The 16,860-nt window shown below is 42.1% G+C and overlaps 1 protein-coding gene across 2 annotated transcripts in view; it reads right to left on the reverse strand.

The window, feature by feature from the left end:
• Window positions 1-16,860, reverse strand: part of LOC119730273 (E3 ubiquitin-protein ligase BRE1B-like) — an 18,111-nt gene continuing 1,251 nt past the window's right edge. For both annotated transcript variants that reach the window (XM_038203084.1, XM_038203083.1), the window contains exons 3-19: window positions 16,574-16,741; window positions 15,265-15,511; window positions 14,511-14,687; window positions 13,529-13,641; window positions 12,332-12,547; window positions 11,254-11,379; window positions 10,359-10,532; window positions 9,211-9,346; window positions 8,940-9,061; window positions 8,123-8,376; window positions 6,827-6,911; window positions 6,538-6,720; window positions 5,711-5,839; window positions 4,055-4,264; window positions 3,177-3,317; window positions 1,749-1,850; window positions 1-924 (exon numbers count right to left, since the gene is read on the reverse strand). In XM_038203084.1, the coding sequence (XP_038059012.1) occupies window positions 748-924; window positions 1,749-1,850; window positions 3,177-3,317; window positions 4,055-4,264; window positions 5,711-5,839; window positions 6,538-6,720; window positions 6,827-6,911; window positions 8,123-8,376; window positions 8,940-9,061; window positions 9,211-9,346; window positions 10,359-10,532; window positions 11,254-11,379; window positions 12,332-12,547; window positions 13,529-13,641; window positions 14,511-14,687; window positions 15,265-15,511; window positions 16,574-16,741 (2,760 nt within the window). In that variant the 3' untranslated portion in view covers window positions 1-747. The remainder of the gene's footprint in view (window positions 925-1,748; window positions 1,851-3,176; window positions 3,318-4,054; window positions 4,265-5,710; window positions 5,840-6,537; window positions 6,721-6,826; window positions 6,912-8,122; window positions 8,377-8,939; window positions 9,062-9,210; window positions 9,347-10,358; window positions 10,533-11,253; window positions 11,380-12,331; window positions 12,548-13,528; window positions 13,642-14,510; window positions 14,688-15,264; window positions 15,512-16,573; window positions 16,742-16,860) is intronic.

Genomic DNA, 16,860 nt, shown 5'->3' on the forward strand with positions numbered 1-16,860 from the left:
CACAACCTCAGCATTACTCATGTGAAAAATGCATGCTGGTACCATCTTTAGTTCAAAAATTATGGAAGTCGGAACACCAAGAGATGTGATGAAGTTATGTGATGAAGTGGCCCTATTTAGGCCTGTATATCCAAATGAAAATTCCCGACAAACGACCCATGTAGCTTGATCGCATCACATATGGAAATGTGGCCTCAGATGGAATAGACAAAGCTGTTGGCGCTGATATACTGACTTGCCGTCTCCAGTGAGCACCATTTGGAGCTGATACACGGACTCACTGTATATCAAGTCTTAAGGCTGGTTTATAGTGAGTCGCCCGATGATGAAAGTCCAACACTTTTGGTCACTGGACCCTAGGCCTATTTTGGGGGCAGGTTATATTCACTGCACGATGTTTGTAAACATTGCATCATACCTGCTATGTGTGCACAATTCAGCTGTGAAGTGTGACGATAAAGCAATGAGTGATCTCAGCGATCGTGTCAAAGTTCAATTATTTGAACTCTGCAGCAATATCGCCAGCGTCCTTCAGCGACTAGTCGCTGGTGCTTCAGCGACAACTATAACCAACATGTAATATAATTGTGCATCACTCAACCAACTATAAACCGGACTTTAAACCCTATCTTGAATTGACCCTTGGACCTATCATTGTCTTAACTTGTCAACTTCTTGACACCATCACGGAAAGCGCTTCACAAACACAAATGAAATAAATTAGATTAAAATTGAGAAGGCCAAGAACTACGATAACCAGATGCGGTGGTAGTCGTTGGCTCCGAAGCCCGCATTGCACTTGGGACACTTCCGCTGTCTGGTCTCGTACCGCGTCTTGATGCACTCAAAGCAGAAGACGTGGTAACATTTGGTCAGGACGACGTCCTTGCGTCCCTTCTTGCAACACGGGCACGTCAGTTGCTCCTGGAGTTGATTGGACAAACAAACAAACATGAAATGAACATCACAGTTCCAAAAGATCACCTCTGTTTTTAACTGTGAGACATGTTTAAGGGAATATGTGTTTGGTGCCTGGATACGGATAATGGCTTGAGCAGGAGGCAAGGGTAAAAAAACACAAGTTTACTAAGATTTTGTTCAACAATTTTACCTCATGTTTTGTGAAACACCCCTCTGTCCATGTCTATGGTATGTGCCTCAAGGGCATAGTGCTAAAAATCTCCTTATATGGAAATTGGCGCAAAACACAGCGGTGTTTTGCCAGCGGTTTAAAACCACCCACGTGACGGGCTTTCGAAAAAATAGATCTTGGTAATCTGCCTTGGGTATTTATGAACAAACCATTATTGAATTGAATTGAATTGAAATCTTCAATTGATTCAATTGATTCCGTAGACAAGAGAAAGATGTATGACGCCTGAATTCCATCTCTATGTGTATGTAGTGACTCGGCTGTATTCCACTGTGAAAATGCTGCAGGTTAAAGTGCTTTCAGATGAAAGTTAGTTTTGTGTATGAACACAAAAATACCCAAACCTTTCGAAAAGTTTTGGGTATTGGGCAACTGACATGGCCAAAACTTCACAAAGTTTTGAGTATTCTTGTGTTCATACATGAGAAAAAGTAGAAAGTTGATTTTTTTTTTTTTTTTTTTACACATTTCTAAATATTTATTCCAAATCATTTTTTTTTTTAGGTGAATTAAAAATGAAGTCTGTAATATCAAAATACAAATGTTACACTATTAGTTTCTTCACACCACTTTCAACTGGAAGTTGTTCATTCACCTTGTATGTTCGTATCTCCTCCATGAGTACCTCATCTGTGCTGCTAGCCAGCTCCATTCTCTTGTATCGCTCCACTTTCCTCCTTAGATGTTGTGATTCCTCCTAAACAAAATGATGTGAAAATAAAAATGATTGAAGTCCAGGAGATAAACCTTCAGACACAATCAGGTTTCGCAACAATCCACTTGATCAAACACAGTAATTGGAAGATTTCTTTTGACTTAAATTGTATTTGGGGTCGCAAGTTTCTGAAAGACGGGGAGAAATAGTGACTGCATCTCTCTCAGTTTCTCCAGCTAGGAATCCAAATGTGGGGTGGGGGAGGAGGAAGTCCTGATTTTCAAATAGTGGGGGGGGGGGGGGGGGGGGGGACACCTTGTGTCGGTCTCTGTCATTTCTACAGCTATGGGCTCCATGCGCCAACAAAAGAGGGCACGTTTTTACCACTTTTGAGAACCCCCTGGACGGGGCACACAGTGTGTGCGTAACTTAAAGTGCGCACAACTTCCTGAATGTGCCAAAGCTATAGCGACAGCGTCTTCGCGTGAGTGTCAGACGTCCTCAGCGTGCAAATACGTTCGAATATAACTTGCAATGGACTCCCATAACAATCCCCACCCTCATAACTTTGGATCATTTGAAATATGCAGTGGATGGACCGGGAACCAGTCTAGGAGCGTTTTCGAAACGACTGGCTTTGGCTTTGTCTTCGGCTTAATGACATTTTAGGCCCCGACTTCGGGGACTCCAGCTACATTTTGGTGCCTGTTATGCTTCAGGAACATTCAATCAGTTGATATGAAGACAAAAGTTGGAATATTTTCGTTTAGTTTGCCTCTCAGTGATTCGGAAGTACGAGGCGAAGCCGAAGCCGAATCCGAAGCAAAGGTTTTGAAAACACCCTGTAGGTCTCCCCCAACTCTCCTTTTCTGGTCGTTGAAGGGGTACTTGTGCACCGAGCCATACATGTTCAACTAGGTTTGGTGGCATACATGTATACACACTCCTTCCATTATCTATGGATAAATCTGTCATAGATGTAGTTGAGTCCATCACAAACCCACTTCAAGTCCTCCATTCCCAATTCAAATCGCAAGCTCTTCAAATGAGCTTTGACAAAAGCATTCCTTTGTTATTGTTCATCCATTGTTCCCTGTGACTTGACTTGTGGTTGGACTTGTGATTTATTTGTGACTGGGCTTGTGATGCAGGGGTGTGAGTGACCACTGATAAAAATAGCTGAAAACAGCTGAAGAAGGTGTAAAAAAAGCTGAATTTCGGAAATCTCCTATACTTTTGTACACAGCAAGTGAGGGAAAAAAGCTGAAATCCAAAACAAAAAAAGCTGAAATCAGCTAAAAAGCTGAGATTTCACACCCCTGGTGATGGACTCGACTTCATCCCTGAATTATGTCCACTTGACGTTACCTGCGCCCTGCGGAATTTGTGGTTCTCTTGTTCCACGGCACTGGCCTTCTCCTTGACCAGTCTCTGGAGCTCCTCAATGCGTCCCGTTATCTTATCCAGCTGCATCTTGAGGTCAGCTGTGGATTGGCTGCTGTCAAGAGCCTGTCAAAGAAACACCAACAAAACTGGTCGTTGATTGTTTACATTGTGACTGATGCTCTTTTTTTCACAATGAACTATAGACAATGCCAAAACATGACGAAGCTGCTGCATATCATTGTCACGTGATGTATGTCCTCCACTGGTTCCCTTCATGATGGGTGCGGTCAGAATATATAACGGCAGGCCTGACTCATCACTGTCGTCCAAAGTGCACTTGTTTTTACAAAACGAGAACCAGTCTAGCATTATCATCATCTATGCCATCGCAAATTCGCGCTCGATCTCGAAAGATTCTCTATATCTGTCCGTTATCATTTTAGATGCTTCAGGACCATGTCAATTGCTGGACACAAGAACAACAATGTCACTGCCTTGTCATTCAAACGAATCGGAAGTTTAACGTATGCACAAACGTAAGGAGAGATCTTTGAAAAGAATGGCAAATTTCACTTTCCATCTGAATCGTAAGTTTTGGTGTGTTTAGGGGCAATTATTTTTTCGGAAAATGTCAACTCCGCTGGCTAAGTCATGGACATCGTCCCAGCTCTAAATGGTGAAATTCCCGTGTCATGAACCTTAGAGCTGGGTTTTCCAAGCTAAAGTCAAGCCACAATTCCAGCCTACCTTTCTCCTGTTCAGCTCCAGCGGCTGCTGCCTCAGCATTATCTCCTTATCCATAGAGCTCAGCTTGTTGACAAGACCAAACACTCTAAGAACAAGACACAAGTCATGCCTACCTTTCTCCTGTTCAGCTCTAGCGACTGCTGCCTCAGCGTTATCTCCTTATCCATCGTGCTCAGGTTGTTCTGTAGTATCCTCTCTTTCTCCTCCAGTTTCCTGACCACCTGGTTCTGGGCGTCTACCTGGGTCTGCAAGGTCGCGACCTGGTCAGCTAGGACGTCCTTCTCTTCTCTTAGGAGCTTGTGGATCTGGTTGCATTTGATTCTCTGAAATGGTGAAGAAAAAATAATAGTTTAAAAGAAAATAAAGTAACAAGGGTGACATCGAATGTAGCTGAATAGTGTACCCCCTACCCACCTTTATACTTCACCCCCTCAATTGGGCATCTTTAACACAATATCCTGATCCTCTAGGTTACTTTGTCTAGAAACGCTTCCCACTCCAACAAAATGCAACACCTGTCAACATGAGCAGTCTGTATAATGTATAACAAGATCCAACATGTCCGACTTCCGATGCCAGGCTGCCACCGTCTAGAAACTCTTCCCACTGCAACAACATACAATACCTGTCAACATGGGAAGCCTGCATAATGTATAACAAGATCCAACATGTCTAGATCCAACATTCCTTTGCCAGGCTGCCATAGGGTCTGTAGCTGCTGAGTGCGGCAGGATACAACAATGATATTACTCAATTGGACCACCTCCCATTGTCTCAAATGGTAGTTTATGCACTGGTGTTGATGGCCCAATGCAACAAGGTCCAAAAGACTTCAACACCCTTTGCACTGTGTTGTGTCTGGAAGGCTTTGGGTTTAGGATACAAAATCATCCCATGAAGGGCAAAACCTAATATTGATTTACATCACCCCAATGCAAATTCATCTTATGAATAGTTTAATTACGGTACCAGCTGTTACATGAACATCAGATTGGAGCCAGCCAATGGATCCCGCAAGCTCGGTGATCGAGTGGTAAGACGTCTGCACTAAAAAGCAGGCGGTCACGGGTTCGAGTCCCACCCGAGTGATTTTTTCCAATTTTCACTCGGGAGGTAAGACACTGAGTATACAGTATTTATACGTCGGTGAAGGGCAAAACCTGATATTGATTTACATCACCCCGAAGCAAATTCATCTTTTGAATAACATCATATTTCTTTCAAAGAATGTGCATTCATACAAAATAATGGATCTTAACCCTAACCCACCTCACTCCTCCAAAATCCTCCTGGCGGTTTTGGAGGATTCTAGAGGATTGAGGATGAATGGTGATTGAATCAAATGAGGATTCTGGAGGATTGAGGATGAATGGTGATTGAAGCACATGAGGATTTTGGAGGATTGAGGATGAATGGTGAATGAAGCACTAAGAGGATTTTGGAGGATTGAGGATGAATGCATTTTGAGGCAGGACTGTCTGATGATTTTGAAGGATTTGGCGTTGGTTATCCTTCATTTAAACACGAGTGCAAAGTTTTGGGATGAGGAGGATTTTGGAGGATTGAGGATGAATGCATTTTGAGGCAGGACTGTCTGACAATTTTGAAAAATTTAGGCGGAGCTGAAAAATTTTGGAGGATTTTGGAGGATTGAGGATGGTTGTAAGCAACAAGGGCCTAGGGGGTTAGGGTTAAAAGTTTAAGCAAATGTTTCAGTGAAAAGTACTTGATATTGTAATAGACCGCCAGTTTTTGAACGGTCTACTCACCTCAGACATGAGTTTGAAGTTTGCGTCATCTTTCTCTCGGAGCTGTTGTAGTAACCTTGTGTTCTGTTCCTGCATGTCTTCAAATGCTTGACCAGTCACGTCCATCTCTGATAGCAACGCCTCCTCCTCCTGAATTAGGAAAAGTACACAATTATCTGTCAATTTCTGCAAATGTTTACAATCTTTAAAGAAAAATAGGACAATACTTAAGCCTGTTTAAGTGCAGAGAGTCTTAATTTACAATACGGATGCGCAGAGAGTGTGAAAAACCAATAAGCCTACATGTGCACTTTCCTATGGAGCCAGTGGGGTCCACGGTCCACTGAGCACCATAGGAAAGCACACATGTAAACAAAGTGTGACGTCATTAGTACAGAGGCTTATTCCTGGGATTTTATAAATGAACAATTTTGGAATGGGTAAACCATGAATATAACCATTCACAATTGAGTATTATATATAGGTAATGGTAATTAACAAAATTGGTAAAATCATGGCATACACTTGTTTTGAACATTGGGAAGATACCAGGATTCAATTTCACTCAAAAGTTATTTTCAAAAGTCCGGAAAAATAAATCTATGTTTAGAGGCAAAACTTGAAAATAGCATGGGGACACATCTTTAACTATGTTGATGTCTGTGGAGCAGACTATGGACCACATTGAGCCAGAATCCTCCAAATTAAAGGCTTGGAATCACCGGAAGCCAAGGCGGAGACGAAACCAAAGTTTTGACAACCCATATTTGTGGGTCATACACAAGACACTAGACCAGTGTCTAAATCACTGGATTTCATTTGTCCAGCAATTAAGTGGGTAAGCGGACCTGTTTGCGATCGGCAAGTTTCTTCTGTAGTTGGTGTATGGTCTCCTCCAGGTTGCGTATCTTCCGGATGGCCTCTTCGTCGGCAAGCTTACGGTTCTCCATCCTCTCCCTGTCTTCAATGTGACGCAGTCGACACTTCAACTCCTCTACCTCCGCCCGGGCCCGCCTCTCTGCTGTCATCAGCTGGAATTTGTTTTAGAAAAACAAAGAAACTGAACCTGTTAATTCCTGTACAACCCCACACTACCCTGCCTGATACTGCTGTTACATATGACCTTTATGTACTGACCTGTACTTTATCTCTCTGCTCCTTGGCTGCACCTTTGTACATGTCAAGAAGGAGCTTCATCTCTTTCTGATTCTCCTGAGATTTTCTGTAGGGGGAAAAAGAAGAAGAACGATTCAAAACACAGATAATGCATTTGTCTGGAGAAAAAAAAAGACAAGGATGGGCAAGTTTGAGCAAGAACTATAGTTCACTAGGGTTTGACCACAAGAACAATAGTTAACCATGGTTGACCACAAGAACTATAGTTAACTATGGTTTGACAACAAGAACTATAGTTAACTATGGTTTGACCACAAATACTATAGCTGCTTGACCACAAGAAATATAGTTAACTATGGTTTGACCAACTTTACTCCAGCCTACACTACTTAACCATAGTTAAGCAAGTCTAATTCAGGACCAGCCTACCAGGGGTTAGTCGCACTGCTGGTGACCAATAATTGCACACATCATAATGCACAGCAGGGAGGCCAGGGATGAGTTAGCAACAACTTCTTGTTCACAATTTCTTGCTAACAGTTAGTGGAGCCTTGATCTCAACCTCATTCCCATGGTGCTGAGCAGTATGCTCCCGCTACCTGCTCTCTCACCCTGGTACTGGATCAATTGCACGCTCAAAAATCTTGCACATGCAAAATAGGTATGGAATAGTGTGGTGCCTGGCCATGCTCAAACTTAGTGGGTTTTTTTGCAATGTGGTGACACAGGTACATATGGAATCAATTCATCGCAGCGTGGGATGTGAAAACACAAAGTTTTTTTTTGTTATGTTAAAATTTTTATCCATCCAAATGTGCAGTATTACACTACATATTACAACGGTGAAATCTCTATAAGTCAAATCTCAAGGGAATGGATACAAAATATGAGATATCTAGAGTTCGAGTTAAGCAAAGTTCCCAATTTTTCTACAATCACGTACATGTATGCACATGAATAGCTTTCACTGTAACTCGCTATGTCTGGCTATGAAATGGACACGCTATTTGGTTCACTTTTCTTCTTTTTATTGATTTTTATTGAGTTTTGAGTTATCCGAGTTTGACTTTCGAGATTTCACTGAATAAACAAACTGGAAAAGGGAGGATAATTTTTGAGGAGTGGACACAATCATTCACAATGAACGTTACAACACGTAATACGCGTTAGAAATAAAATCACCAAGTAATGTATACCCATAACACACTATGGAATCAGGATACAGGAAGCAACTTTGCTTCCCAGGGGCTACTCTTGGAAATGCTTTTGAAAATAAGGGGGACAAAGTTGCAGTGAACGATCTCTTTTCTGACTTACTTGAGATTGGCCCTGAGTTCTTTGATCGTCTCAGCCTCCTTGCTTCCGTCCTTCTTCTCTTCCTTCCTTCCATCCTTCTCTTTCTCCAACCGAGGGTCTCGCCTCTCCTCGTGGTGCACGCTGGTCTCCTCACGTTGCTTCTGGAGCTGTTCCTTCTCGTGGCTGGCCTCCCTCCGGTCCAGACTGCCGCTGCTGCTGCTAGACGAGGAGCTGCTGGTGCTGCCGTGGCTGTGGGAAGCCATCTCATTTTTTAGCTGAAAACGGAAAGGGTGATATATTTATCTTTTTTGTTTGTTTAAAGGTAATATACAACATTTGCAAACATCAAAAAACCAAACTTTTATGAAATACCTTACTTGACTGTAAGTGAAAAAACAGTCTCAAGCATCCTGTGAAATCATGGCATCTAGTGTGCTGTCATTTTCAAGAAAAGTGCATTTTTTGTATCAATTTCCAAAGATGGTCGGCCGACCACTGTATGAAAAAAAATGATTGACTTTTTGGAAATACTGCCCCCTATTTACCATATTTAGTTAGTCCACAATTTGTTTGCAATCGGTTACACATCTGTAAACAGGTGCAAGCCAGCTAGTCTGGTTCCCTGACCTGACAATTCCCCTAATGTCTATAAATTGCTCCGTTTTCCCAATTCCCCTAACAAATTGCTCCGTTTTGACTGAAATAGCGTCAGAGAACCAGACTACAAGAACAGCATTGTTTTTCTCAGTTTTCCAGCATCTATGAACACAAATCTTTAAACAGGTCAGTGTATATATCAAAAATTCCATCAAAAATGTCATTTTAGAAAGGAGTTTACTTTAATGACTTCAGCCTGTGTCTCCTTGAGTTTGTGCCTGTAGCGGTTGATCTCCCCCTTCAGCTGTGTGTTGTGACTCTGGTAACTGGAAACCAAATGCCTCAACTCTCGGTTGATTGGCCCTGCAAAACCAATACAAACCAGATCCAGCATACATAAACATGTACCATGATGAATATTCAGTTAATTCAATACATATTCGTTACCCCACATGTTTTTATTGGTTACTTGCTCACCGGATCCCTGGTGCAATTGGCTAATTTGAACTGACCTGCCTGTTCATTGGCTGCAAGGTTCTGCTCAAACTCAATGCGCAGCATCTCGTATTCTTTTCTCACTTGAGACAGAGTGTCTTCTAGCTGGATGACTTCCGTTCGGAGCTTTTTCTGGCAGTCAAGCTCGTCACTCTAAAATAGATTGAAACAGCACATTTTCATCATACAACAATCTTGACTTCACAGTTGTTGACGACCTGGCAAAATAGTTTGTGTCCCACTGAAACTCGAAAGTTGTTATGGACACAACTGTAGTCAAGTCCTCACAGGTACTTAAGTCTCAAGTCAAGTCACAAGCTATTCAAATAAACAATGACAAAGGCATTGCTCTGTCATTGTTCACACTGTTACATGTGACCTTACTTTTGATATGAATTGACTCTGGTTGCGGGAAGGCATGTATATTGTTGATGCAAATTTTTGGCCATCAAGAAATTGAACAGAATACCTGATTGGAAAGTAGGGCCTAACCTCATCAAAAAATGTTTTAAGTGTATGAGAAAGAACTAAGTGCTAAAGTTTGGAACTTCAATATTCTGGCTAGAAACCTCGCTAAATGACAAGCCTGCCCAGTGAAGCAAGATCCATCAGGCCAAAAAGCTCAAGGCCAAAATGCCTCAGAGACTGTGGTCACTAACTGCAGTAGGATACAACTGTGGCATTGTTCAATGGGACTAGGTCTCATGGAGTCAGAATTGGCTGTTTATCCACCAGTGTTGATGGCTCAATGCAGCAAGGTCCCACAGACTTTAACACCTGTTGCACGTGTTGCATCTGGCAGGGTAAGTATTAAAGCCTTTCATTTACACACTAAGAAGCCCTCTGTGCAGATGCCTAGCTAGGGCTTTGTTCGCCCGTTGCAAAAATAGAGTTTTCGTCCCCTTTAAACCATTTTCGCTGTGATGATTTTTGCTTCGATCAGTGTCCAGATTTGGCTTTTAAAACCTCTATCCCATTGAACTCTGCCACACTCAACACCCCCTGGCTATTCCTCTGCCTTTGTGCCAGCAATAACATGCAGGGTCTACAGTAAATTATACTGCCCAAATGGTGGAAATGAGCTCATTTTCTTTTCAGGTTTTCGATTACATTCCTTTCAAGTTTTTCCCACAATGGCATTAAACTGTTCTGGGTTGCATTTTACCTCCATCTGTTCCATCTGTCTGAGGTGGGTTCCTTTGGTTTGTTGCAAGAGGTTCCTCGTTTCTTCAAACTGTGCCTTCATCTCCTGGGCTTCCTTGTACAGCACCGAGAACTGTGACTGCAGGTTCTTATAGGGCGCCCTCTCCATGACGATGGAGTCTGGTAGGCGCTGGAGCTGTGTGGACGGAGAAACAAAAATGACTAAATCCTGTGATCTCAACTTGAGGCTATTACCGGGGTGTTACTAAGCCTGCATTAGGTGAAAACTGAAAGTTATTAGAAGACCAAGATGTCTTTAGGGTTTACAATTTTTTTTTTCAATAAACTTAAGGACTCAACAGCATTTACGAAAAAAATCTAGTGACTGCTGATAAGGACTGCACTCGTGCCAGCCAGACTAAATCTAGAATCCATCGGCTGTAGGTAGGTCAATCTTGGTGCTGTTATACATTCTTGTTCTGACAATTACGCGATGTGAAAACAAACATGAACGAACAAGGAGACCTAGGAACGAAAATGCCAGATGTGAAAGGTCGTAAATGAAACTCGTTTTTACCCATCTCCAAATGATTTATCGTCAATTTTAATACCAAGATAAAAGTCCAACATGAGTGTTTCTTGGGGTGGTTGCGGTTAAAAATCATTCTGCCAAAAATTGTAGCAAGAGAAGGGCAACCTAGCGTAAAATGCCCAAAGGCAGGCCGCGCGAGGGTTCCAGAAGCTCGCGGCGTGACCTTTTAATTTCTGGCTCTATTGAACCACATCCAAACTCCTTGGCTACGTTTTTTTGCAATTACGCATGCACCTGTGGAAGCTGCTTGAAGCCACTTCCCATGTATTACTGCTGGCAGCAGCCTTGGTATAAGGGGAAGGATCAACATACAAACTGAGCTTACATCCATCTTGGTTTGCTCGGACTCCTTGACCACTTCTTGGTACTTCTCTTGTAGTCTTTCCAGCTCTACTAGTCGGCCATTGGCCAGCTCCTTGTGCTCCTCCAGTTCATTGACCAACGTCTGGAGCTGAAAATCAGAAGAAAAAAACATTCATCAGTTCCTCCAATTCAGTGTTCTTCTTATGCTGAAGAAAGAAATTGACCGGACTTCAGAATACCACACCTTTGTTACACCAGTGGGGCATTCAGCCGTATTTTTGTGGTATCTAAATATGACCCATCGTCACAAAATTAGCCCTAACCTACCTCAATCCTCCAAAATCCTCCACGCGGTTTTGAAGGATTTTGGAGGACTGAGGCTGCATGGCAAAACGTGTCAGTAGATTTTGGAGGATGCATTGCGTTGAGTTCGTAGGCTATACCCAGCATTGTTTATGTTCAGCCATGCATAATTGAGCCCTGCATTATGCTCGATATCATCCGCATATTAATAATCATGGCTCTGATTGGTCAAACACCAAGAGGCTGAGCTTAAAGGGAATATACATCATTTGCTTTTGCTGTAATTTTCAGAAATGGATGGAATTGGGGGGTTGGAAATATATAGCAAATATAGTTACACTGACTTTTTTGAGGTTTTGGGTTCGAAAATGCTATAAAAACCAAGAAAAACAATCATTTTCCTGTAGTCTGGTTCCCTGACTCCATTTAAGAAGAAACAGAGCAGTTTACTTATTACATTGGGGAATTGTAAGGTCAGGGAACCAGTCTAGCTGGCTTGTACCCGTTCATAGGTGTGTAATCGATTGCAAACAAGTGCGATGGTCAACTGGGGCCAGTATTTGAAAAAAAGCCAGTTTTTTCCAACGCTGGTCGGCCGATCAGCGTTGTGAAATTGATACAAAAATACCACTTTTCTTGAAAATGACAGTATACCAGGTGCCATGATTTTACAGGATGCTTTACACTGTCATTCACTAACAGTCCAGCAAGGTATTTCAAAATGATTTGGTAGTTTTATTTTTTGATGTTTGCAAATGTTGTATTTTCCCTTTAAGGGATCAGTCTACTGCTCTGACCTGTTTGGAGGAGAGGCCAGCCGATCCATCACCAAAGATATGACCGGGGACCAGCGTGGCATTCTTGAGCTTGGTGTAGCTCTCTTCTAGCAGGATCTCCAGTTTCTGGGCTCGCTGCCGGGCCTGGTTCAGGTCAAACCGCAGGTCATCGATCAGGTTGTTGGCCTCGGCTAGCTTGGTCTCGGCTGCTCCTAGTTTGTCGCTCTGCTCTGTGAACTGCAAAGGGACGAGGTAGAAGATTGATTTCATTTAGGGCTGTGTTTTTATGGAAAAGTTTGAAATCTGGTACCCATTTCCCTAGTGGTAGGGTACCTGCAGAACCATGTACATAAACAAGTCCTGAAGTAAGGTGTTTCTCACTGAGAGCACAGTGGCGCGCGCACCACCCCTAAGAAGAGTTGAATTACAACATAAAACCACAGCAGACTCTCTGTGTCTTCTTAATTGGTCAGAAAGACATCTTTTGTTATGTTTCCCTTTCAGAAGGGTTGTGTCTGTATCTACAAAGGTAGTTTCACGTAATAACCCCCCCCCCCCCCCAAAAAAAAATGGGATCGGGTAACTGCCATTTACTGATCGGGTATTGGGTACCCGGGTATCCAACCCAGCCCTGATGTTCTTTTCTTTACCCCTACTTCCTGGGCGTATCTGCTTAGATGCTTTGCGAATCCATCAATTGTAACTCTGTTTGAAAAGTAGTTATTGAGGTTTCATTAAGACGCTCAAAGAACAGAATTTAAGATGGAGCAGGGTTGTCCATTTCCGAATAATTTGGTATTCCATTACTCAAAACTGATTTTACCAAATATTCGGATATTCGAAACTGCCAACTGCAACTGCGTAAAAAGTGGCACAATGAGGGCGCCAGATTAAAATTTGCTTGCAGTGATTGATATGCGGCGCTGGAGTGTTTTGCAGTATTTTATAACTGCAAAGGGCTTTAATCTGCTAAAAGGATGGGAACAATGAACCATCATCGCCTAAAATTTACCACTGGCAAAAACGTGGCACCTGACAATAAAGCGTTGAAAGTTTTCAATAAAATAACACCACAGTCGTGTGTATGTGCAAAGTGTTTTTTGTTTTTCAAATATTCAAACCGGCAAAATGCTATTCAAATGATGGAATATTCGAGTATTCGATATATTCGGGACAGCCCTAAGGCTGAGGTTTATTTTGCTCAGCATCCCAACTTACCTGCAGAGTCATTTTCTGATGTCTCTCTTGTAGCGAGTTGATGGTTTCCTGTAGTCTCTGATTCTCAGTAGTCAGTTCAGCGTTGGCTGCCTTCACTGCTTCATCAATGTCACCTTAGTACAAAACAACACACAGGAAATAAAGGTACCCAATCAAAGTAATGATGCCCACCTTTGTAATATTGCAGAATCCTCAAAATTATTTTGAAGGATCTTTGGTAAGGTAGCATTGTTATAATAATGTATATCTATAAAGCGCACGTATCCACCAATATCTGTGCTCAAGGCGCTACATCATTATGACCCTGCTCATTGGGCCAATAAAACATTCCAAAGGCAATCTCAGCTCCCTGGGGAGTATACAGCTCTATGCTGCCATTTCTGCACAAAGCAGCTAAAATCAATCACAATAATCATCTCTGCCCTCACAGGTACCCATTTATTCCTGGGTGGGGAGAAGCAGTGACTGACAACGTGCCTTGCCTAAGGGCACACACACCATAACTCCAGGCTGGACTCGAACCCACAACCTGCAGGATAACCAGCAGACCACAAATTCAAAGCTCCGGACCACGAGGCCACGGCACTCTAAAATCGGTATCTACTAAACACTAAAACGATGTCATTTTAGGAGTAACAAAGGGATGAAGATTTTGTCATTACCATAAAATAAAAGTTTCTTTTCAGGTAAACAGGGTTAACATTTATGTAATCAAATAAATTCATATGGAAGAATACAAACGTAAGTGTTGGTATGCAAATGTATTTAGCGGACAGGTTTCCTGTACTCTGAATGCAAACTATCTTGGTCAAGAACATAGACCCTTCCTGAATACACGACATAAATCCCCCCCCCCCAAAAAAAAAAAAAAAAATTAACAAGAGAAATGTCTAAGCTATAATTGTTAAAATGTTTCAGTCACAAACAGAAAATAAATACTGAAGTCCAGTTATTTTTTATAAATGGTAGTTGTTTCATTTACTTCTGTTCTGAATGTCGGCAGCCACGGTCTTGCTTTTGTCCTGCACGGCTGCGATGACTGCGACCAGCCTGGTGACAGCCTCCTTGGAGAACTTGCAGCGTTCCTGCATGTGTTGGTCGATCTCAGTCTGGTCGCAGCTCGCTAAGGTGGCCAGGAAGGAGGTGATGGTCTCCGGCTCTGAACACAAGGCAAATATTTGGTGAATTATAAAACAAGGTTGCATACTTACATTTAATAGGGCTGTGCATCGGAACAGGGTACCCGAGTACCCGAGTACCCAATCGTTATGTCAGGAACTGGTTGAAGATTATGGGATTGGGTGCCCGTAACCAACTTTACAAATGACTTAGTAAGTTCTCAGACAAGGAAAAAGAAAGGTTTTGAATGCCATTTGTGGGGAAGTTTAAAAATAAAAACCAGGCATAATTGAGCCATGCATTATGCTCGATATAATCCCCACTGCTTCAGAATGTCATCAACACTGCCTCAACCCATTCACAGCGATTTTGAAGGATTGAGGTAATAGTCAACGCTCCACTGAATAAAATTCAAGAAATAACGGATGATTTTGGAGGATTGAGGCTGAATCCAATGTTTACATGGTGGTAATTGGAGGATTTGGCAGGATGGAGGATGGAGGATGAATCCTAGCCAAAAGGGTTAATACACACAAAGCTGGCAAAGAATAACCTGGTTGTCTCTGGTTATCTTGACTTTAGAACAAAACCTTAAACGTTCCCCAAGGTTTCCGTACCTTTCTTTTCCTCTTTAGCAGCAGGGGTATCTTTCTTCTCCGTCTCCATCTCCATATCCAAGACCTCTGCGTCTTGACTGGCGACCTCGTTTGACCCAGTAGCCTCATTGCCAGCGGCTTCGTCTGTTTCCATCTCTGTTTTCTCCTCCTTAATAGCAGGCTTAGTGTCTTGGCTGCTTTCTGTTTTGATTTCTGGGATGGACTTCGTCTCCACCCTCATGAGAAGAATGCGAATATCCTCTTCAAGCTGAAAAGACAACGTTTTTATTTACCATTACCACAATTGTATGATAGAATATATCATTTTTTTCGGTACTGTCATAATTTTAAGAATCTTTTGTCCAACAGTACGAGGGTAAACTGGAGGTGACAATTTTCAAAAGTCCATCACCTATTTTTTTTTTATCTTTGCCTAAAATTTGAAACATTTATTAATACGGTGTTGTTTGGAAATAAATAAAGTTAAACCATTGAACAAAGTTGATAATGACATGTTCTAATTTTTCAACTTACTGAAAACAAATTTATCTACAGTACTTATAAATTACCAATCATGACTGATAATAGAAATAATTTGCCATCAGTCACCAGCAGTGATGTATAATGAAATAGAAGACCATTTTTAACATAAAAACCAAATTTTTTTTATGACCACATGCAACAAAAACAGGGGACAATTTTCAAACCCCTTAACCCTAACCTTCCCAAATCCTTCAAAATCCTTTGCAAAATGGTAAAATGGAGGAAGTTTTCCAGGATTGGGTCTATATGGCAAAAATGTCTAGCTGATTTTTGAGGATGCATTGTGTCAAGGTCTTCAGCCAGACCTTCTGTTGTTTATGCTCAGCCATGCATACATTTAGGCCTAGATTATACTTGAAAGCCTCCGCAATGCTCCTGGATGTTACTGGCTCTGCCTCAACATATTGACAGTGATTGCTGGATGATTTTGCAGGATTGAGGCAGTGGCCATCCCACCAAGGGCCACATTCAAGAAATAACAGAGGATTGTGCAGGATTGAGGCTGTAGGCCTATGCAATTTTTACACGGAGGCAGTTCAAGGATTTTGCAGGATTGAGGCTGCATCCTAGCAAAAATCCTAGGGAGTTAAGGTTAATAGACCAATTGAGTAGAAAGTCACTGTACAGATTAAACTCAAGAATTGTGCACCCCATGATGGTTACTCTGAACATTTACACGTAGCTTACACAATGCTTCTGCCATTGCTGGGGGCCACCGTATGTGTACATCCACTCTGTGCCTTTCATCGAAAATAAAAACAAACAACAAAATCATCCAATTTAATACCTGAGTCCAGTACTTGTTCATGAGGCTGAGTACGATCTCATCCGTCACCTGTCGTTGCTCCAAACGCTCGATGCGGTTGCGCAGCTCATTCTCCATGAGGGAGCGCATCTCGAGACGCTCGGCCAACTTGCGATTCTGGAATCGCAGAACCTTCATGTCCATCTCCTCCTGCAATCAGGGAACAATTAAAAAATGTGTTAAGTCCATTACACGTAACATACACCCATTCAAGACTGGCATTAAATAGTGGCTCAGCACTAAAAAGCAACAGCGAAATTCTAGGTAAA

The sequence above is a fragment of the Patiria miniata genome, unplaced genomic scaffold (assembly GCF_015706575.1).
Source record: "Patiria miniata isolate m_02_andy unplaced genomic scaffold, ASM1570657v1 HiC_scaffold_22, whole genome shotgun sequence".
NCBI classification, from domain to species: Eukaryota; Metazoa; Echinodermata; class Asteroidea; order Valvatida; family Asterinidae; genus Patiria; species Patiria miniata.